The following is a 24,624-nucleotide window of genomic DNA, read 5'->3' as shown; positions in this document are numbered from 1 at the left end:
GGGAGCGCTCCCAACTCCTCACCGGCTCTTGCAGCTCATGGTCCAGGCACTAGGGAAAATCAAGCCTCATTGCTTCTGACTGTGCAGACCAGTGGGGGTTGGGGCGGAGGCAGAAACTGCCAGTCACTCAGCAGAGTCCACTTGTTTAAAGGGCCCCCACAGTCCTAGAACATCCGCAGACCCACCCACTCTGGGAATGACAGCCAGGGCAGCAGCTAGAGAGGTGCCAGTCCGGTGCAGAAGTGGGAGACCTGCCTGGAAAAGGGGCGAGTGTTGGGCAGGCGGCATTGTTCCCTCTCAGACCCCTCCCCCATATACAGCGTCACAAAGTGGTGAAAACAGGTCGCCCTGCCCTGACGAATCTCTAAGGCTCCGCCCCTTTCAACATAACAGGAGCGACAGCTCTACCTGGGACGTGGAGGCAAACACAGGAGCCTGTCAGAATGAGAAGACAGAGAAGTATTGCCTGAAAGGGGAACTGGATCAAGGTTCCAGTGGGAGAACTAAGCGACGAGGAGATAGCCAATCTCACAGATGAGGAGATAGACAACCGAAAAGACACAGAATTCAAAACACTGGTGATAAAGATGCTCACAAGCTTGACAGACATGCTTGAGTATGGCAAACGCATAAGAGAAGAAGTGAAGGCTAAGCTAAGTGAAATGAAGGAAAATCCACACAAAACAAATGGTGAAGGGAATGAAACCAGGGTTCAAATCAATGATTTGGAACATAAGAAAGAAAAAAACAGTTAAAGCAGTGCAGAATGAGGAAGCAAGAATTGAAAAAAACGAGGAAAACTTCCCAAATTTTGCAAAGGGGATGGACATACAGGTCCAGCAAGCACAGAGGGTCCCAGGCGAGCTGGACCCAGAAGGGACCATACCAGGACGCATCATGACTGAGATGCCAAAGGTGAAAGATAAAGACAGAGTCCAGGGGGCAGCAAGAAAGAGGTGGAGAGTTGCCTACAGGAGGGTGCCTATAGGACTATCAGCTGATTTCTCAGAGGACACTTTGCAGGCAGGAAGGGATTGGCAAGTAGTATTCAATGTGATGAAAGGCAACCTGCAACCAGGACTACTCTATCCAGCAAGGCTATCATTTAGAATGGAAGGGTAGATGAAGTGCTTTCCAGACAAGGTAAAGCTAGAGGAGTTCATCATCACCAAGCCATTATTATATGAAATGTCAAAGGGACTGACTTAAGAAAAAGAAGCTCAAAACTATGAACACTAAAATAACAACAAACTCACAACTATTAGCAACTGAATCTAAAAAATAAAAACAAAATCCAACTAAGCAAACCAGAATAGGAACAGAATCAGAGGTACAGGGATAATTTGGAGGGTTATTAGCTGAGAGAGGGAAGGGGGAGAAATGGGGAACTGGTGCTGGGACTAAGCAGCATAATCGGTTGGTACAAAATAGACAGGGGAAGTTAAGAATAACATAGGAAAGGGTGAAGCCAAATAACTTATATGCATGACCCATTGGAAAGGGGGTATTGGGCAGAGGGGAGCAAAAGGGAAAAATTGGAACTACTGTTAACAACATAATCAAATATACTTTAAAAAAAAGAAAAAATAAAGGCCATATATGGCAAACTCATTACCAACATCAGACTAACTGGGCAAAAACTAGAATTGTTTTCCTTAAGATCAGGAATAAGACAAGGGTATTTTTTTCACCACTCTTATTCAATATAGTACTGAAAGTTCTAGTCAGAGCAATCAGACAAGAAGAAGAAATAGAAGGTTTCCTAATTGGAAAGGAGGAAGTAAAATGTCATTATTTGAAGGCAGCACATAATAGTGTACAAATAAAACCCTATGGCTCCACCAAAAAACTATTTGACCTAATAAGTGAATTTGGCAAAGTAGCAGGATACAAAGTCAATATTCAGAAATTGATGGCATTTTTGTACACCAGCAATGAACTATCAGAATTGGAAACCAAGAAAAATAATCTCATTTACTATAGCACCAAGAAAAATACAGGACAATAGCCCCTTTCTATATCGCGGTTCATTTATCGCGGCCTCACTGTATCACAGGATTTTTAAAAATATTATATTTAATTATTTATCGTGGATTTTTTGCTATATTGTGGGACTTTGCGGTACTGTATACATATGTATTAAAAATCCCATGATGCAGTGAGGCCACGATAAGTGAACCACGATATAGAGGGTGACTACTGTACATGGAATAGAATGACAGTGGTTAAGTATGTGGGGAGGAGGAAATTGGGGGCTGTTTGAAAGAAGGTGAAGGAATTAGTCAAAGAACATATATGAAGGACCCATGGATATGGACAATGTTGTTCAGACTATGGAAGTAGGGGGACAGTTTGGGTGGAGGGAGGTGAAGGAGGAAAATTGGGACACTGTAACAGCATGAACAATAAAATAAAGAAAAACTAAAAAAGCTTGAATTTAACATCTAAAGAAATGCAATAACGGCCTTTTCTTTTTTTGTACCCTATAGCAGTAAGGCTTTATTCTTAATTATATGGCTCATGGACAAAGGTACAAGAATAACACAGGTCCCATCCTAAACTGCTGGATCAAGTATAAATTGTTATATTCGCTCTAGAAAGCAACTTGGCAAAATAAGATGATTTTTAAAAATTAATTTGATTCAATAATTATACTTGAATGATGCTATCTGATGGAAATTTAAAAATAAATCTTTATGTATAAAAACACCCATCAGAGTATCACAAAAAAAACCCTATAAATGTACATATGAAATAAGAGTATTTCAACTAGTTATATTTCATCCATAGGACTATATACTACAAAGTTATTAAAAATGGTGTTTTAAAGGGCTATTAGATGATATAGGAAATACTCATATCAAACAATAATTGGAAAACAAGAAAACAATACCAGTATCATTCACTGCTACATTTATAAGTACAGAGGTAAATAATAATAGCACAATGATTATCTTTGCAGAGTGGGCCAACCGATTTTTATTTTCTTTATATTTTCCAATAAAATTATCTTCTAACAGTAAATCAGAATAAGTGATTAACATAAAACTTAAAAAAATTCTTATCCCAAAAAGGAATTCAAAATTAAATATAGTTCCAAGAAAATTTAAAAGCACCTATAATCCTATCATCTACAGTTAACATTTTTGAATATAGCCAGTGCATGTATACACAATATTGCTGTAAATGGAAAAATAAAAGTAAACTCTCAGAGAATTAAAATCCATTAACTTACTTTGTCATCCACTGAATTTTAAGATCTCGTAATGCTTCAGTAAACTCTTCTTTGAAATCTTTCTCTTTTTCTAAATCTTTTTCTTTATCTTTGCTGCCATTCTTAGTCTTTGTTGGTGGAGGTATTAGATAGTAGTGAACAGGGATTACATCCTATGAATGTTGAGACAGTCTTAGATTAACATAATTTCACATATTTTAAAATAATCTTTAATAATTGAACAAGCCAACACAATACATAAAAATTCCAATCTGCAATCAAAGTAATTTTCTCCCCAACTTTAAAGTACCATGGCTTCTACTATCTCTTTTACAATAAGAGATAAGAATAAACTACTCTATTTGAGTATATATGATATTCTTAGTTTTACTTGAGAGACTAATAACAAAAGTATATTGAGCTTTCCACATTTTGTATCTTCTTAGAAAAGGAGAAAATAAGTTAGAACAACAACAGAAAGATCCTCTTTTCTAAGTGCATTTAATGAGAAATTTATTTCTTCATTTAGTCAACAGGACTTATTGAGCCCCTTAACATGCCAGGTAATGATCTGAGAGTTGAAGACAAAGGAGACAAGGCCCTTTTTTGCCCTCACGGAACATATATGCTAGTGGCGGAACAGAGAAAACAAACATATAAATAAGTAAATAATATCAGATATTGATGCATGTTATGAAGAAAATAAAACTGTAAGGCTGGGGAACCATTGTAGACAAAGTGGTTATGGAAAGCCACTCTAAAGAGATATCAATCAATCTAAATGAACTTAAATGACCTAAAATACAAACCTCAAATAAATGAGTAGAGGAAGAAGTGTTTGAAGGTAGAAGACGAGCATGTACAAGAACCTGAGCTTGGTGCATGGAGAGCAGAGCTTAATGTACTGAGCAAATGGACAGCACCCATATTAAGTAGGATTGATAAAATATGGTAAAAAATATATAGATTTTATTCTAAGTGCAATAGGAAATCTATCAGAAGTTTTATGCAAGGCAGTGACATGATTTTGCTTTTTTGTTTAATGAATCCTGTATGAATTAAAAGTTTGGGTTTGTTTTTAGAGGACAAAAGTAGAAAAAAAGAAAAACAAGTTAGGCAACAAATCTAGGCATCCCAATACTGCTTTGAACTAATAGACTGTAGAAAAAAAACGGGTGAACTTAAGATATTCCGTGACAGTAGAACCAACAGTGTTTGTTGATGATGTTTAAAATTAGGGGATGAGCAAGAATTGGTAGGCATGGGGGATGGGGAAGAGTGAGCCCAGGAGTTGGTCCAAAGCATTCTATTGAGTTGGCAAAAAAGTCCATTTAGTTTTTTCCGTAAAATAAAAACACATTTTTTTCTCACCAATAACTTTATTGATTTGAATATTGAGTATGATAGCTATCTCCTGTGTGTTACAATGTTGATTGTTCTCAATTAATGTCTCGATTTGATTGCTACCAACTTCAACTGGTCTGGCTAGGAAGCATTGTCCAGAGAGAAATCTCCAGCACAAAACTTTGTAATCCGCTTTTGACACACACATTCGATCAGTCACAGCATCTTCTCCATACACTGCACACACCTTTTTATTGTGTTTCAGTTGCATTTTTACCTTTCTTGAGATAATACAGCATAATATGCTGAAAATGTTGCATATTTTCTTCCATCTTCAATATTAAAATGGCTGCACAATAAAATCACCAATTCTGATGTTTTTTTAAATGCACACTGATGACACCTGTCACAATACAATCTAACAAAATTGTTTCAAATGAAGTTAAAGACAACTAAGCTGTATCAGAGACATCTTACAGAAAAAAAACCAAATAAACTTTTTGTCCAACCCAATACCATCTAGATGCTTGGAGTGAAAAAGACAGAGTCCAGAGAGAATCTGAGGTAACAGAAGTCCTGAGAAAAGCCAGTGTGAAGAAAGAGGGAGAGGTTAACTGATGACTGTGGCTGAGAGGTAATGTAAGACAGGAGAATGCAATAACTGGAAAGACAGGCAGCAGTGACTGCTGATCACCATGACAGGACCAGTTTCAGTGGACAGTAAAGGCTAAGAAAGAGACAAAGTAAACAAGTTTGACAGGTCTTTCGAAAAGTTTTGCTTTGTAGAGAGAAGAGAAATATGCAATTATGATCTAATTACATCTATTTCCATCTATTTTATTAAAGCACATTAAGTCTTTACATATGAAAAGTAATGCATTACCTGGGAAATAAAATCATGTTATACTTACTAGTTCTGTTTTTAAAACAATAACTAGGTATCATTTTTTATTAGATCAGTTTCTCAAATTCTATCTTCAGGTTTACATTAAAAATGCTGCTAAATTAAGTCCTTATATTTGTTTTAATTTAAAAAATTTCTAAAACGGGATCAAATTTTGTTACCAAGTATGACTTTTACTGCTCTAATCTCAGTAATTTCAGACAAACTTTTACACAGATTGAGTTAAAAAATAGTATTAGAAGCCCCAACCTTCTCCCAAATAGGATTTTTAGCTATAAATACTACATAACAGGCCCATTAAAATTTTTTCACAATTAAACTTTATTTGGGGGTTTAATTATAATAGTAAATATAAGGAACTACTGTTATAATTGTTCTAATAGTATTCCAACATAAAATAATTACTATTTCAATATGATTCATTTTAAGGACAGAAAACCACTGATATAAAATAACCACAAATTTTTAGCTATTTAGGTCCCTCCCCACCCCGCCCCACCCCCAGCCTGCCCTGCACCCTCAGGTTAGGGAGCCAGAGTGTGCAAGCAAATATCTTATGTAACATGTGAGACTGGGAAAAGAAAACAGGTATTTTGCTTGGGCTAGGATCTTCTGGACCCTGCCACCCACCCTTTTCTCCTTCTTGAGGTTCATTCTCCTAGTTGGGCACTGCCCTGGGAAAAAAACCAAGTTAAAGTGTCTGCAAAATTTGAATTGATAATTTACCACCAAATTCTTACCTGAACACACTGCTTCAATATCATTTGTATAGCACAGACAACAACTGAGAATTAAAGGTATAAATGGTCTCCAACCTTTACTCTCCTATTCTCTTTGCAATCATGGTTTTGAACTATCCAGGATGCTAAAATGTGAATATTTGCCTGGGAAAGAAAACTTGGTAGTCCACATTTATTCTGATCTAATGTGAACCTCCCTTAATTTTCCCCTCCTTGCCTGATTAGTAAGAGAGACAAACTTCCAGATGGTAAGCCTCTGTTGTGGGCCAATTCCTCCTCTGAAGCTCAGAAGTAAGGTATTTGCTACTATGTTTTAGTACAGAAGAAAGAAAATAGAATTTAATTAAAAATGAGCAATTCATTAAAGTTAAACTGTGATTAACAATAAACTGTTCACAAAGATCTATAAATAGGAAGAAACCCTATATCACAGCACCCATAAACTAGCACTGAAGGCACAAAAGGGAAAGGGACAGTTTATGATGAATGACCTTGGGGTGTGTGTGTGTGTGTGTGTGTGTGTGTGTGTGTGTGTGTGTGTGTGTGTGTGTGTGTGTGTGTGTGTGTGTGTGTGTGAAAATCAAGGTTTTGTAACCAGCTTTTTGTATGTTAAATATATCAAATTAGAAATTATAGGACTTCTGGTCAAGGTGGAGGCATAGGTAAACACAGCTCACCTTCTTGCACAACCACAGAAAAAATTACAACTAAACTACAAAACAACTATCACTCAGAACCATTAGAAAATCAGGCTGTATGGAAATCCAAAAACCAAGGAGTTAAAGAAGTCACATTTATTCAGATGGGTTGAAGGGGCAGAGACAAGGAATGGGTGGTCCCACACCCAAGTGTGGTGGATAAAAATGAGGAGGGATATCTCAGGAGCGAGGGATCCCAGCCCTACACCTGACCACTAAGCCTAGGGTTCCAGTACCAGGAAGATAAGTCCCCATAACTTCTGGCTATAAAAATTAGTGAGGGTTGGGGTGGTAGTGAAAGAAACTGTGGGATTCTCAGGTGTCTCCTCTTAAAGGGCCAGCAGTGGACTTAGCACTTACTCGACTCACTCCCACTCTGGGCTCCAGTACCTTGGTAGCAGCTTGAAGGACACCAGTGGCATATGGGGAGGAACTGAAGTATCTGGCATCAGGGCAAATGCCACAGGAAAGTTTCTTCCCAGACAAAACTACAGGGGCCAGGCAGCGGCCACTGTACCTTTTCTGAGTCCCTCCTCACATAGAGCCAAGGAGCTATGGCACAATCAACCTGGTGCCCAACCCCAGGGATCACCTAAGGCGCCATCCCATCCAACTTACTGGCCCACCAAGTATTTAACAATGGCTTTTCTACATTAGGTCATGCTACTAAGACAGGGAGTTGAAGCAACTCTATCCAATACATAGAAATAAATACTTGAGAGGCTGCCAAAATGAGGAGACAAAGATATGGCCCATATAAAAGAACAAAACTCCAGAAAAAGAACTAAACAAAATGTAGATAAGCAATCTATCAGATGCAGAGTTCAAAACACTGGTTATCAGGATGTCCAAGGAACTCAACACTGGTTATCAGGATGCCCAAGAAACTCACTGGTATATCAACAGCATAAAATGATCCAATCAGAAATGATGGTTACACTAAGTGAAATAAAGAAAAATTTACAGGGAATCAACAGTAGAGTGAATAAAGCCAAGAATCAAATCAATGATTTGAAACATAAGGAAGGGAAAAACATTCAATCAGAACAGCAAGAAGAAGAAAGTCCAAGAAAAACGAGGACAGGCTAAAGAGCCTCTGGGACAACTGTAAACGTACCAACATTCGAATCATAGGGGTGACGGAAGGAGAAGCGGAAAAGCAAGAAATTGAAAACTTGTTTGAAAAAATAATGAAAGATAACAACCCTAATTCAGTGAAGGAAATAGACATACAAGTCCAGGAAACACAGAGTCCTGAACAAGATGGACACAAAGAGGACCACACCAAGACACATCATAATAAAAATGCCAAAGGTTAAAGATAAAGCGAGAATCTGAAAAGCAGCAAAAGAAAAGCAGAGAGTTACCTAGAAAGGAATTCCCATAAGACTGTCAGCTCATTTCACAAAAGAAACTTGGCAGGCTAGAAGGGACTGGCAAGAAGTATTCAAAAGGATGGAAAGCAAGGACCTAAATTATTCTATCCAGCAAAGGTAGCATTTAAAATGGAAAGGCAGATAAAGTGCTTCCCAGACAAGGTAAAGCTAAAGGAGTTCATCATCACCAAGCCTCTATTATATGAAATGTTAAAGGGACTTACATAAGAAAAAGAAGATCAACACCATGAACATTAAAATGGCAATAGATTCACAACTATCAACAACTGAATCTAAAAACGAACTAAGCAAAGCAGAACAGAAATAGAATCATAGATAAGGAGATCATTTGGATGGTTACCAAGTGGGAGGGGGAAGGGGGAAAATGGGGGAAAAGGTACAGGGATTAAGAAGTATAAATTGATAGTTACAGAATAGGCAGGGTGATGTTAAGAACAGTACAGGAAATGGGGTAGCCAAAGACCTCATTTTTATGACCCATGGACATGTACTAAGGGGTGGGGATTGCCCGAGGGAATTGGAGGTGCTGGTTGGAGGCAGGCAAAGGGGAAAAATTGGGAAAACTGTGATAGCATAATCAATAAAATATATTAAAAAATAAATTATAAATGTTAATATAACCCCATAATTTATACCATGGCAATCATTTTCTTATTACTAATAATTATGAATATGGTAGTTTTAATTCCTAATCCAAAGAAAAATGAAGTTATTTTTCATTTGCTTTACCATAGTCATCTGTTGTTTGGTTTTTTTTTGACAATAAGTACTTTACAACTCATTTCTAAGGTCTCAGCATAGGGTCAATTTAACAGAAATTATTTTATACCTGTAAATTTTGAGAAATTTTGATTATGACTTTAAAACACAGTCAAGAAGACTCTTTAGAGCAGGAATGCTGAAGTCCTCTATCGAATGGTATTATTTAGAAAGACAAATATACCCAAATTATCAATAATGAACTCTTCTTTGGGTGACATAAAACACCATCACTGAAATTTTGGTTCAAAAAACAATTTCCTTAGTTTTTAAATTTTTAACAGCAAATTTAAAAGTATAGTATCTTCACATAAACTAAAATAGCTATTTTAACAATTAATATCATATTTCAATGCTATTCATGATCTGTTAAAAGTAACCATATATTTTCATATTATAATGAGCTTAAAAAGGTGTAACACATTGTCAAAAAACCACTAAAACCCAAAGAACAAGTTCACAGAAAAATCTAGTTGGTATTTTATTCAATTAATTAATAACATGTTTTGGTAATGTGATTATAAACCTATAATAATAATTATTTTTATAATAAGAGCCTCACATGTACCTGCACTGAAGAGAAAGAGAGAAATGGGTAGAGGTAGGTTTTTTTAAGGTTTTGTTTTTATTGTATTTTTTTCCATTATCATTTATCCCCCTTACACCACCACCCCACTGTTCAATCATGACATTGTTGTCCATGTCCACGAATCCTTTTTCCTTCTGCTCGATCCCTCCACTGCCCCCATAGTTGCCATCCTGCTCTATTTATGATTCTGTTTCTATTTTGCTTGTTAGTTCAGTTTGTTCATTAGATTCCACATGAGTGAAATCATATGGTAAGTTCTTAATACAAAGCTTTACCAACCATCAAATAATAAGTCTACTATTAATTTGATAGTTTTCTATCTCACACAACCTTATCCAAACAGAATCCATGAAAACTCCCAAAAGAACAACCAAAACATACAATAGGAAGAAAAAACAAAAAACAAAAAAACAAAACCCCCAGCCATGCCTTTGTGATATGCATCTTCTACTTTTAATGGGCTCCTAGAATCTTTTCCTCATTCTCTAAAGCAGTGGCTCACAAGCTATGTTCACACTGACCCAAAGACAATCTATAGATAAAATGGAAGTACAGTTTTATGAGTCTAGTAAATGGACATTTTCTGCTTTCTTCTGTTGTTGTTTTAATGCTGGTTATGTTTCATTAAATGAATTTACATAGCCCCCAAATGGATCAAGAAACTCAGCTGAGTAATACTGGTCTACAGAGAAGCAGTTTTGTTTTGTTTTTAAATCTGGAAAGGTGACTACCAGTGGTGTGTCCTGTTTGAAAAAATTATTTGTCATTACATAGTATTATGGACATTACAGAAGACTTTAATAAAGGAATTTAACCTATTATAAAATGGTGAGCTCCAGTTTCATATCACTATGAATTAAGAAACAAAGAGGTTAACTTTTGTTTATACCTTAAAGTGCTACTTCTCCCACTGTGATACTTCCTCCTTGAACATGAAAAAAATCACTAAATGCTAAATGATGCCAGCAGATTTTCACCAGAGAGCTCACTGATTATGTATCCCCCTTTTTCAAAAGTACACCTGAAGTAGAAATTTTCTTTTTTGAGTAAATTCTGGCTCTAGTAGTCAATCAGGGACTGTCAAATAAGTTGCCAGAAAATAGATTCGATTCATTACTTACTAGTTATGGTCTGAATATTTGCTTATGCCCTCAGTGTAAGTTTTAATTTTAGGTCAACAGTCCTTATTTCTGTTTTTGCCTTGCCCACTGCTCTGTTTGTCTCTGCCCTTTAAGAACTAAGAAGACGCAAGAGCAAGGAATAAACTTCATTTGTAATACTTAAATAATGTTTTTTAATCAATTCATCCAATTAAGAATGTTTTTAGACTTTAAAAATAATTCTTTGGTCTATATAGCTGAAAATAAATCATACTCTATAGGATTTTAGATATGCAAAAATTCAAATATTATTACTTATCTGTTAAGAAATGAGCATCAAAATTTTTTATACACATATAAAACAGGGGTCTTTCAGGAATTTATGGTAGGAAAAAAAAACTTTATGTCATCATTGATAAGATAAGAGCACTATACTACAGAACTTAAAGAAAAGAAACTAAGGGAGAGATTCTTTAAAAAAAGATTTATAATAGTGACAGAAAAAAATTTAATATGCAAATAAGGCTTTAAGACATCTTTTTTAAGAACTGACAATCAGTAGTACCTTTTTAAATTTTCCTTGTCGTTTTGCTGCAGACTGCCCCTGGGAGTTAGAACGACATTCTGTAAGAAAACATGCATAATCTACACAGGATGGAGACACCACCTCCGCCTAATTTTCTCCCAGTTTATGTTCCACCTATATGTCACATACTTAGAAGGGTCAGGTCTGTGATGAATTTGGCAGGCTTTTAAAGAAAGCAACAATGCCGCTTTCATTTTTAAAAAAATAAAAATGCAATGAAATGTTATTCCTAAGGATGAATGTTTTTCAACTGTGTATTTCAAAAATTTAGTAGGGCAAAACTTTTATCAAAACACTTCTGGAAACATTAAATTGAGCTGACAGCCTACAGAGTTTGATTTTTAAGACCATCACAACAATCACACACACTCATGTTCTCTTAGAAAAGGCATCACTCAAGTCAAAGAGAAGTAAAATAAACCCTCCCAACTACCAAAATCATAAGAAATGCACAACTACTGAGGTAAGATTAAATAAACAATGTGTTGGGAATTATAATTAACTCTGTAGTTTTATGTTTTTGCTCTCTCTCAACAAAATCTATCTTGATAAGTAATAACTGTGGTTAATCCCACGTTCATAATTTTACAACTGCCTCTGAAAGAATGCAGCCAGGAAGTAGTAACTATCTCTGAATTGCTAAAAGCATACTTTTAATAACAATGCTTTTCTGTCATATTCATAACAAGGAAGTGGACGCTTCAGAAGAGTTATCTGGGTGTGGATCTCTTCACTGAAGCCTCAGTGCTGAAGCCCCACAGAGGAAGTAGCCATAGTATCCAGGAAATGAAGTCTACAAAAAAAGACTACTGAGACTTCTTAAATCAGTACATCTATGAATCCAATACAATTAACTACTCATTCTCTTCAAATCATACTAAAGAATATATAAATACTAAAGAATATATAAATACTAAAGAATATATAAATAAATAGATAGACAAATGAGACTCAAGAAATGTCAGGGGCACAAAATTCCTAAGTTATACTGCTGTGACAGCAAGTAAATTATATTTGGTTCAACGGTGAGAAGAAATAAACGTACTTCTTAAGATGTATGAGATCTATTCATTTTGATAACAGCATTTCTAAACTACTGGTTGTAGCTTAGTTTGTAAGAACTTATACTAATGAGAAATAAAAAACTGTAAGAATGACAACTTTTATTAGCATTGAGCGAAATGATATGACAAAAGGTGATAGAGCTATATAAACACTATTCTCATAATAAATTTGTAATGAACACAGATGGAAAAGTTAAAACAGGACTTATAAAACTGTAATATTAGCTCTAAAATATAATAACCAGAAACATGTTTTTAACAACAAAAAAAACCCCTGTAATTTAGAAACTCCTAAATAAAAAGCATTGCCAAAAGAAATACCTTGTAATTATCAACATAATTATGTAAAACTCCAACAAGAAATTGTACAGTGTTAAAAATTTAGTTCATTAGTAATAATTGTTCTGACTAGTTTTTAAGGGTAATCCCAAAATATCCACTATTATGTTGGTTAAAATTCTATAAAATGCTCTAATTTTAAACATCCCATTCATTTAAACCAACTTTAATTTAGATGTATGTTTCATGGGTAATTCAAGTATATTAGCCATGCAAGATAGCACAGGTTCAGGGCCACAGTAACTTACACTTGGGAAAAAATAATACTAAACATTTTGAAATACAATTGAATATTAATTTGACCTCGTTAGTAACTTGGGAAAAAACTGTAACTTTTAAGGAATTTTTTTGCCAGTGAGATCTTCTTTTATCTATTCTAAAATGTAAAACTAATCCCATCTTTAAAGAAAGGGAAATTTTAGAATAGGTAATTTCAGTGTAAAAAAAGAAAAACAACTAGTACTTACAGCTTTCTTTCCAAGTTCAGTCTTTGACAATGTTAAAGATCCTGCAAGGTAGCATCCAGGTCCTGCCCCTTTAGGTATTCTAATAAAAAGATTCAGAAAAGAAAAGGAACAAAAGAGAAAGCTTCACAAAGATAATTAAGGGGAAAAACAACAATACAACTGCATTCTGAAATAATTCCCACAACTAAGATTTCAAAAATCAAAGAGAGAAATAACTTCAGTATAAAATGATAAATGACAACATAATGCAAATTTAGCATAATGTTATGCACTAGCATTAACATACTACAGTGTACAAGATGGGCATTAAGTTGTAAGCAATGTCATCACTTACTTGTCATCAGGTAAGGAAGTAACAAAGAATGGCTGATTATATTTGGGTGGTAGTGTCAAATTACTCGATTTCTTCTTTCCTAGAAGTGCAAGGCTATGATTTTCATGAATATCTAAGCTCAAGGTATTAGACAACCTATGAGAAACAATAAATGGAAGATCTTTAAGACGTTCCAAATCACTGATTTGCTCATGACGAATCTGTAGTCGAATTGTATAATCTCCTTTCTCCAGTTTCAAAGAATACTAAAAAAAGAAAAACAACATTTAGAAAAAGTAAAGTTTAGCCAAGTATACAGAAATTACAGTAAGAGGATAAACAGAAACAGTTACAACTTAAGAGTGCTTCCAATATATGAGGTACAGTGCAAGTTACTATGCACATTTACATACACACAAAATCCCAATTTTGCAGATGAGCAAGCAGGACCTGAGACTTCAGTGAACTTTTCAAGGTTACAAGTAGAGTAGTCAAGGACAAGGGAGCTGAAGGCACGTCTGACTCTCAAGGCCTCATTCTTCCCACAACTACAGGCCATTCTCAGCTAAATTAGTCTGTCAAAGGCTGAGAAAAGCTAGAATTTTCTATTTCATGGTTACTCAAGGCATGTAAAAAACAACATGCAAAATAGTAAAATTGAGGGGCCATATAATATCTAAGAAAGAGATACACAAATGTGTGTATAGACATGACTGGAAATCTTTCTACTGTAAAATGCCACATCCCTTTATTGCTGATAGAAAAATAGGGAGCCAAACAAACAGTGATCAAGGAATACAAGTCTACTATGCTCCATCTAGTTAACCTGCTCAAGAGGATGGGATGCTGTATTATGCATGAGCAGTTTCTTCTGACGAGATTTTAAAAGCAACCAAAGTAATGGCTCTGCAGTAATCCAGCCTGTACTGGGGAGATGTGACTGGGGCTTGCTCTGAGAATAAAAGGAAATCATTTCTTGAATGACTAACCAAAAAAACTTGCATAAGTTATTTTCATTATGTAATATAAATATATAAATGTTATAGGACTTATTTCCTTGTAACAATATTCAATCAGGGATAAAATTTCTGTAAATTATGATTAAAAGCTCTTTTTCTTCAGTACAACACTGCGAGCAGACTTCTTGGCATATAGGAAGGGCTTAATACAGTTGTCCAATGAAAAAATAAAATTGAAATTTCTAATAAACTGAAGACACTGGGCACTGCTGCAGTACTCTATCCAGTTAAGACCTAGATCATTTCCAGATGCTCACATGTATTAGGTGATTAGTATTCAACCTTCAAATGAGAGGAAGCAGTGGGTATGAAGGAGAAATACTAAAAATAAAAAGCTATGCTGGTCAGTGCTTATATCATCCTTGCCTTCCTCTACTCCAACACTTAATTCATTTGAACTACATGGCTAGAAAATTGTCCCAGTCTCTTCTACAACAGACATCTGAGCTACTCATGATGTGTCAAAGTACTAAATTCAAAACTATGATATTAAAAACAAAACCAAACGTTACCATAACAAGAAATCAGAAATTCAGTAGTTCATAAAACAGGTTCTGCTAATTCTAAAAATCACTGCCAGTTTCATACCTGATGTGGATAGGCATCACCTGAACCCATCTGTCTTTTATTCTGGTCAAATATTATCCACAGTTGGCTGTCAAATTCTGATTCATATAATAATTCACAAAGTAGTGGGCAGCTTGGAGTTACTTCCCCACTCTTGGGCTATAAAGAAAAATAAAAATAATTACTTTACATGGCTTACATGATTTATAATATTTATTGATGAGACTTTTACATTAAAAGCATTAAAATATTTTCTGGTGGTAGCTTATCTTAAAAATGTAGAACATTCAGTATTTTGGCACTAATAACAGGTACTTCTCTTTTACAATTTAAAAATACATGCCATGACTGGTATGGGTCAGTGGATTAAGCACCAGCCTGTGAACCAAAACGTCACTGATTTGATTCCTGGCCAGGGCACATGCCTGGGTTATGGGCCTGCTCTCTGGTTGGAGGCATGTGAGAGGCAACAGGTCAATGTATCTCTCATTCATCAACATCTCTCTCCCTTTCCTCCTCCCTTCCTTCCCATCTCTCTAAAAATAAATAAATAAAATCTTAAAAAAAATACAAACCTAGCCATTTGTATTCATTAATAAACCAATACATAATTTTTTAAGGTTTATTTTATTTTCATTTGAGAGAGAGGGGCAGGGGAAGAGAGAAAAAGAGAAAGAGAGACAGAGAGACATCAGTGTAAGAAAGAAACATTGATTGGTTGCCTCCCCCATGTACCCCGACTGGGGATCAACCCTGCAACCTAGGCATGTGCCCTGACCAGGAATCAAACCAGTGACCTTTTGGTTATGGGATACCCCATTCAACTGAGCTACACTGGCCAGGGCAGCAATACATATTTTCTTTATAAAACTGAATTTTTTAAAATTCACTGAAATCAATCATCTCCTGAACATTTAAACCAGATACTATGTTTTAATAAGAATTTTACAGAAATCTTATGGATCCTACATCAACTCTTTGTTCCAACATTTACCACTCTTTCAACCTAGGAATTATTCTAATGTCTCACTGCTTCGACGCCTGCTTTACGGAAAACAGTTATGCCAACTAGTACTGTAATCAGAAGATATCCGGCATTGATAAGGCACCTAACCATTGGACAGGTAATACTGGATAGGTGCCACTGAATAGATTGATTCAGTGATTACAAAAACTATGGTTCAAAGGCCAGGTCACTATAAATTTGAATTTGTAACTTCAGACTTGAATGATACTTAGATCATTGCAAATCATAATTTTTCCAAAGAATAATTCCAAATGCAACCACTGTTGATTACTTGATTCTATTTCATGTATACCCATCATCATTCCATTTTAAATTTTATGATTCATAAATAAAACACAAAAGTTTAATGTAAAAGTAGTTTATTATAAAGACACTTACTTGATGAAAGTTATAGGTAAGGATCATCTCATAAAGTTGGCGATTATTTGGCAAAACATCTCTTGATCCTAAAGGTTTTGTTTTTGCACCCAGTGGGCTATAATGAGACAATTGCATAAATGATTTGATTCAAGAATTCATGTAATGAGACAAAACTATAATTAACAAAATCTGTAACGTAACACAAATGACAAATATGCATTCTGTAAACACTGTCCTTTTCAGTATATTTTGATATTTTAATCATTAACTTACCTAATTCTTTACTCACTGAACCATAGCAAAAAATATAGTTAAACTTTGCAATATTACAAAGGTAATCTTTTCATGATAAAAGCATTTTCAAATGTCAACTAACAGTTCTTAATAAAATCAGGTCCCAATGCTAGGGCAACAATTACTAACAGTGCTGAAAGAAAGGTTTTGACTGCAGATGGTGTTCACTCCTCACAGGATGGGTCCTTCCAGGTGCACTGAGAATTTTACATCCATGTTATTTAATGCTAGAAGCCACTGCTGGGCTGCCTCTCAGAGACCTGCCAGGATTCCTAGGTAAGGCTGTCATACACTGATTTTTCACCTCCAACATTCATATAGATTTAAGAAAATGACTCTCTCTTCAGAGTGTAAGAGATCCTCCCACCCCCCACCACATTAATACCCAACATTTATAGTCCTAAAACATTTAATGATACCGTAGTGTTTGGACCCAGCTCTTCAAAGTTATGCAGGGAGCCAGATCTTCATATTTCAAGGAAGACTGAACATCAAAACGGTTGATTCCTTCTGATGCATGCTATGAAGGATATTTATCAATTAGTTTCTCAAACTTAATTGAAAATAAACTATTTTAAAACAATATTTGGACTTAAAGTAAATGTCTAATGCAAAGTTTATAAGCAACCATGAACAAAACTACTTATTTTCAGAACCACAGGTAATTTCCCCACTGAGGTTTAAATCCAACCAGTGACATTATTATACAATAACAGATAACTGACATTAAAAATAATGAAACTACTTCCGGCCAAGATGGAGGCCTAGACTGACACGCTCGTTCTCCCTCTACAACTATAAGGGAATACAACTACCTCAAAACAAAAGATAACTAGAAATTCCAGAAAATAAAACTACACAGAAGTCCAACATTCGAAGTTATAAACCAGTGGTGCTCGTTGGACAGGTAGGAAGAGCGAAATCGGGTGGTGCTGTTTGTGGTAGCACTGGGGACAGTGGTGGGGAGAGCAATCCTGGCTGCAATCGAGTCCCGGCAGCTCGGGACCCCAACGCTGGGAAAGGAAGCCCCTGCATTACCTCGGAAGGTAAGGCCCAGAGGGCGGAAGGATGGATCCTGGTCTCCCAGCGGAGAATAAAGGCAGGAATCCATCTTGGACACCCACCCCCACACAAAGTGCTACAGCATGGGGGGAAAAGGCTGCGTATCGCCGCCAGTCGCCAGGCAGTGACGACAAAGCACCACAGTGTGGCGAAAAAGATAGTAGATTGCTGTCCGACACCGGGTTGTGATGAGTACACGGGTTCTGCCCCCTATAGCCTGCTCAAGAAGCAAAGCAAAACACAAATCTGTCAAAATGAGGCAGACAACTATAGAAATCCCAGTGACGCAGCTCACCAGGCAACAGATGAAGAATCTGACAGATGAACAAATAAGAAACCTTTCAGAGGCTCAATTCAGAGCTACAGTCATTAGGTGGCTTACAGAATTAACAAAAAATTTGGAACAAGACAAGAAAGGGTTGAAAGCCACTCATACTGAAAAGAACGAAAACACATACGAGACAAGTGGTGAGGAAATAAAATCCAGAGATCAAATCAACAAACCAGAACATAGGAAAGGGACAGTCAACCAGTGCGAAAAGAGGAAACAGAAAGCAAGGAAAGTGAGGAGAGGATCAGAAACCTATGGGACAGCTATAAGAGATCGAACATAAGAATTATAGGATTGTCAGAGGGCGAAGAAGAACTAGAAATTGAAAAATTATGTGAAAAAGTAATGAAGCAGAACTTCCCTAACTTGGGGAAGGAACTAGACTTAGAGGCCCAGGAAGCACAGAGAGTTCCAGAAAAACTGGACCCAGGGAGAAACACTCCAAGACACACTATAATCAAATTGTCGAAAATTAAAGATAAAGAGAGAATCTTAAAAAGCAGCAAGACAGAAGAAAAGAATCATGTACAAAGGGGTCCCAATTAGACCCCTTATAGTCTTATACACTTCTCAAGAGAGATCCTGCAGGCAAGAAGGGACTGGCAAGAAATATTCAAAGTAATGAAAATCCAAAACCTACAGCCATGAATACTCTATCCAGCGAAATTGTCATTCAGACTAGAAGGGCAGAGAAAGTGCTTCCAGGACAAAATAAAACTGAAAGAGTTCAGTAGAGCCAAACCACTATTATATGAGATGTTAAAGGAACTGGTTTAGAAGAAGGAGGATCAAAACTATGAATATTAAAATGAAAACTGCATCACAAGAACCAACAACAGAAGCTAGGGAATTGAAACAAAGGCAAACTAAATAGGCAATGAGAGTGGAAAAAGAACTATAGGTATGGGGAACATACTGGGGGGAGGTCAGCAGGGAGGAGGAAGGGGGAAAAGGAGGGAGATAGTACAGGAATTAAGAAGCATAGTAAGAGGGAATGGAGTAGACAGGAAGAGGTTGATAAGAACTATATGCACAACCAATGCACATGGACTAAAAGGGGGGGACAACTGGAGGGAGGGGGGCCACCGGGTGAAGGGGAGCAGAGGGAAGGGAAATTGGGACAACTGTAACAGTATAATCAATAAAACATTATAAAAAAAAAGACAGAATCAGAAGACTGACATCAAAATTCTCACCAGCAACAATGGAAACTAGCAAACCATGGGGCAATATCTTCAAAGTTCTGAGGGAAAATAATTTTAAACTAAGTCTATCATTCAAGAATAAGGGTAAAAATAAATCTTAAAAAAAAAAATAATGAAAGTGTGGTACTCACAATGTTTAACTGAGGAGCAGTACACACTATCCCATGGAAAGAAATGGTGTAATCAATATTGACATCACTAAGACTTGCCCACCAACGAGCAATGCAAAATTCAATTGCTTTCCCACTCTGCAAAGAAAATTATATATGTGTAAATAATCTTTGTTCTCAATTTCTTTCAAATTACATAACATAAGTAGTGTTTGTGTCAAAGCAATTCTGGGCTTTCAAACTTTTCCAATTTATACAGTAAGAAAATGCAAATAAATAACTTTTATCAGCTATGTTTGGAGTGATGCAAATTACAGTTGCATGGATATAGTGTAGGCATTTAAATATACACAGTTATTTTCTTATAATCCTACATGTTTGGCATAAAAGTTTTGAGGTAGCTTTTGAAAACATATACAATAAAATAATGGTGAAAACAAACTAGAATAAGAAACCTAGGACCAAAGGAAAAATAATCAAGAAAATGACAGGAGAAAGGGTACAACAGCTTCATAAGGCATATTCAATAGCTACATCTGAGTTTCAAGCTCAGACATGCCTGGCAACCATAGCAAAATGATATTGTGGTCACTTACAGCTTTGTCCCTATTAAAATAATGAAAAAAAAAACTTCTTCGTGCTCAGCTTTAAATTAAGTTTTCTAGAAATTAGTACATTAGAAAGTTTAAAGGTGAATCATAACACTCACACATACATGAACAGAAGTGAAAGTTATCAGAAACGTTAAGATATAGGAAATACCTGCCATAATTAATTTCTGTAGGAAGTAGTAGCAGTTTCTCCTATAAAGCAAATTAATGTCATGGATTCTTGACAACAGAGCAGTAATAAAATTATTTAAGTGACATGTAGAACCATCTTAAATAAGAAAATACCTACTGTGCGATGAGAAAAAAATACCAGTCTGGGTGCAAGGCGCCAGTATATATCAGACCAGAATTTTATTTTGATTAGATTATTTAAGAATTAAAAAGAGATTAATCTTTACCTCAGACATGGTCTCAAGTATCCTAATTAGAATACAGTATTCCCTCACTTATCACAGGTATTACGTTCTAGCCTCCCCCCGCGATAGGTGAAAATCCGTGAAGTAGGAACCTTACATTTATTTTAGTATTTATATATATTTTAAGGCTTTATAAACCCTTCCCACACACTTATAAACCGTTCCCAGTCCCTTATTAACCTTTCCCACACTTTTATAAACACTACTTATGTTCTGAAACATATTCTACACTTAAACCTACGTAACTTTAACAGCATACATATACAGTACTGCAAAATCCCGTGATATAGTGAAAAATCCACGATAAATAATTAAACATAATATTTTTTAAAATCCCGCGATACAGTGAGGCTGTGATAAGTGAACCGCGATATAGAGAGGGACTACTGTACCTATCTTCCTACTTCATTTATTTGACATTAACAAAATATACAGACCTAATAAACTCTGAATATAAACTGTAAAATCAAATTCAAATACTTAGTCCATACCAAAAACCAAAAAATGTCATTTTAGGATTTTGTGCTATTAATTAAAACTTACTAAAACAGGAAAAGCTTCAGTTAGTGTTCCTTTTTCTGGAAGGGAACAAAACTTGTAGAATTCATGGCTTCGATATGCTCTTTGCTTCACAAGCTGTACTGCATGAAGAACAAACTTGGCTGACACATCAGAAGAACATGAACACACTGTAACTTCTAAAATAAAAAAGAAGCAAAATTTCAAATTGATAAGATTTAAAATGGACATAAAATGGTTTTAAGAATGCCTACTTATCAATAATAAAATGATATATTCAAATGAAATATGCATATTTCCTTAAAAACAAAGAATCAGTAGAGTATTAATAAAGCTGAAAGGGTAGAAGATTCAGTTATGGCAAATAAATAAATCAATATTAAAATAAACAACCATTATGCTGCAAACACCATGAAACAACAAGCTTTTCCATAGGTAGACACTCAATTATCCTAATCAGGTACCTTTTAAATTCCTCTTTCCTCTACTAAACTCAACCTTTACTCTTATTTTAGTCAAAAGCCAAGCAATTCCTGATAGAGGATTTTAATTTCAGAAACTTCAGTTTGTCGTCATGCTTAAATTCCATTAGTTATCTATTTTTTCAACTTTATGATAACTTTTCCTAGTCTCTCCCTTTTGGTTTACTTGTGTCCTGTTTGCTTCTGGAAGGGATAATGTCAGAACTACATATGCTTAGCTTTATTCTGAGACAGAAATGGAGGTAAGCCCAAATCACTGTGAAGCAAGACTGGCAGCTTATCTATAAATATCCATTCTAATACAGAGAACTAAGCAAGGCTTAATTCTCTGGTTCACAAGGGTCAAGTTGGCACGGAGCTCTATGAATCTAATAATTGCTAAGAATACAATAACTATATTTCTAATTATTTGAAATGGGAATCATCTGTAGTACTTTTCTTTCTCTCTTTCTTTTTTCTTTTGAATTCCCCCACTCCAGCCTGACTGAGATAAAATTGGCCAATAACACTGTATAAGTTTTGAGGTATACAACATGATGATTTGATAAAACATATATTGTGAAATGTTTGCCACAATAAGGTTAGTTAACACATATATCACCGAACAGTTACCAATTCTTTTGATAGTGAGAACATTTAAAATCTATTCTATTAGTAAATTTCAAGTATACAATATAGTTCTGTTAACTATAGTCATCATGCTGGACATTAAATCCCTCAGACTTACTCATAACTCAAAGTTTGTCCTCTTTGACCAACATTTAATTTCCTCCACCCCCCAAACCCCCATAATACATTTCTAATCAAAGATTGTTAAATACTCTGATCTACTTCCATTATGGATCATCTGATGAATTTTTATTTAAAAAAACAAAAAAACTATTTTCAACACCAACTTAAACAAATGTTAATTAGGGCATTATAATCACCGACATTTACCATTGAAAAGATTTCAGATTCAATATTAAATGTAGACTTTTATTCTTTAAAATGATTAGTGTACATTTTATTAGTCAAATATTAAATAACTATAAGGGCATCTATGTATACACATGGCAGTCCAGAGTTGTTCAACAATGCAACTCTGACTCTAATAATTAACAGATAAGGCATTATTCTAAACTAAGTTAAAATCTTGAATATTAACATATCTTAAGATGGCCCAGATGACTAGATGTATGAGCCAATGCAAAATAGTGCTAGATCTTAAAAACTTTTAAACCTAACAGCAATGCTAGAGTGCCAGATGTAGTATTGTTATGAGAAAAATATGTATTACAAATATATGAACTCTATATAGTCATAATAATAAAAGAGATAAGATATATATAAAGATAAGGGGTCAAGACAGACTTCAATTTTACTTACCAGCCCATGTTGCACCCTCAGGAACCTCAATAAAATGCCTTCGAATCTGACCAGGTTTAAAATGTACATCTGTAAAGGCTAGATCATAATGGGATGATTCATTTACTCTGAAAATACAAATTAATGATTAAATGTGATACTATCATAAAAAGGTTATATATTAATTATAAGCCTGATGGTACTCTAGATTTTAAGCTGGTTACAAAACAGTATGCCTAATACAATCTCCTTTTTGCAACATGTTAGCAGAGATTAGCTCTGGCTAGCCCAGTATAGATGATTTTTCTACTTTTTACTTGCCTGCTTTGTAATCTGTAAAACACACACATGAGTACATGCATGCACACACACAAAATAAGAAAGCCACTTTTTTTTCATTAAAGAAATTGTGCTACATTCACAGGATTTTGCAATTAACAGAATCTGGGCTATAGTGAGTCTAAATATTAAAATCAAAGATAATGTTTTATGTCGTTGATGCTGATTGCAGCTCTGAGACTGGTATTAAATAAATCACTTTTGTAGTTCCAAAATGCTTCTATACCATAATGACATAGTAAAGAAAGAAACTACTTTCATATCATTTTTGTAAGAAATCAACAAAACATAAAGGTTAATGTATATTTATCCACTATAAAAACCTCAAGTACATGCTAAAGACAAATTCTAGTCAGTGTGACAAAAATTTAATGAATCTACTATATTATATATATAGGCACTGCTATTAGGAGTTATAAATACAACAATGAATAAAATATTTTTCTTTTCCATTGACAATCTAAATAAGTTAGAAAAATCACCTGAGACATTTAATGTAATATGCTCTAGGTAGAAAAGAGATTTAGTTCATGCAAAGGGACAAGGGAAAGCTTCCAGAAGAAGATAATGTCTCAGCTGATTCCTGAATTATATACATTAATTACCTTATCTAAGCTTGTAGTAAACTTTCAGGAAACATAAGGCTGAGAATTAATTTAATTGTCCTGCAATTCTTCATGCATATGTCACTTTTATCTCCTCAGTTTCATCCTATGTTTCTTAAAGCTTGAGACCTTTTGGATAGTTAATACTTACCAGTGAAATTAACTCTACAGAAACTGTTACCTTAGAACTTTCTGTGGTTTCCAATACTTACATAATCTCAATTTTATCATTCATTCTACTAAACAATCTGTTTTGTTTTGGAAATACTGTATAATGGGTTCCATGTAGAAACATGTACGATACAATCCCTGTGTCTTCAGTGGGTAAATTAAAGAAAAGGACAATATATTCACTGAAACCTGTAGCAGAGACATGCAAAAAGCACTAGGAAGAAGCAAGAAGGAACTCACTTCACTTGGGTATGAACAGGAATATGCCTGGTCATTAAGTTAAGAGACAAGAAACCAAGCAAAGAAATCAGCTCTGCAAATGCACCCAGTCAACACCTGTGACCTTATGGAAATGTATAAGTTGTTGTACAAATGACAGAAAACACTGGTTTATAAAGGATTATTGTTTTCTATTTTAAGGAGCAAAACTTGATCCTTGTATGTGTCACTGATATACCTAGGCAGGAAGCAATACAATCAGACTTGAGTTGCTTGGTTCCAGGTAGAAGAAAAGATGGAAGGTGAAGAGCCTGCAAAGAGCAGGTGACTGGAGAAGTGGAAGAACCAGGAGAAAATAGTGATCCCAGAGACAAGGGGGTTAAAACAGAGTGAGGGTAGAAGAGGATGAAGTCATATCTCAAATAC

General features: G+C 35.3%; 1 protein-coding gene across 4 annotated transcripts in view; it reads right to left on the bottom strand.

The window, feature by feature from the left end:
* The window catches only part of TPP2 (tripeptidyl peptidase 2), a 99,214-nt gene that overhangs the window by 14,405 nt on the left and 60,185 nt on the right, over nt 1–24,624 (bottom strand). For 3 of the 4 annotated variants that reach the window (XM_090258927.1, XM_090258926.1, XM_090258924.1), the window contains exons 16-25: nt 22,886–22,992; nt 21,060–21,214; nt 19,511–19,627; nt 17,201–17,301; nt 16,506–16,602; nt 15,122–15,259; nt 13,536–13,780; nt 13,202–13,280; nt 11,311–11,349; nt 3,236–3,387 (exon numbers count right to left, since the gene is read on the bottom strand). In XM_090258927.1, the coding sequence (XP_090115053.1) occupies nt 3,236–3,387; nt 11,311–11,349; nt 13,202–13,280; nt 13,536–13,780; nt 15,122–15,259; nt 16,506–16,602; nt 17,201–17,301; nt 19,511–19,627; nt 21,060–21,214; nt 22,886–22,992 (1,230 nt within the window). The remainder of the gene's footprint in view (nt 1–3,235; nt 3,388–11,310; nt 11,350–13,201; nt 13,281–13,535; nt 13,781–15,121; nt 15,260–16,505; nt 16,603–17,200; nt 17,302–19,510; nt 19,628–21,059; nt 21,215–22,885; nt 22,993–24,624) is intronic. The other variant, XM_090258925.1, reaches the window with a different exon arrangement.

This window comes from Furipterus horrens, unplaced genomic scaffold, assembly GCF_987537825.1.
Source record: "Furipterus horrens unplaced genomic scaffold, mFurHor1.1.pri manual_scaffold_12, whole genome shotgun sequence".
NCBI classification, from domain to species: domain Eukaryota; kingdom Metazoa; phylum Chordata; class Mammalia; order Chiroptera; family Furipteridae; genus Furipterus; species Furipterus horrens.
Note: the sequence above shows the minus strand (reverse complement) of the source record. Positions and strands in the feature narration are given on the sequence as shown.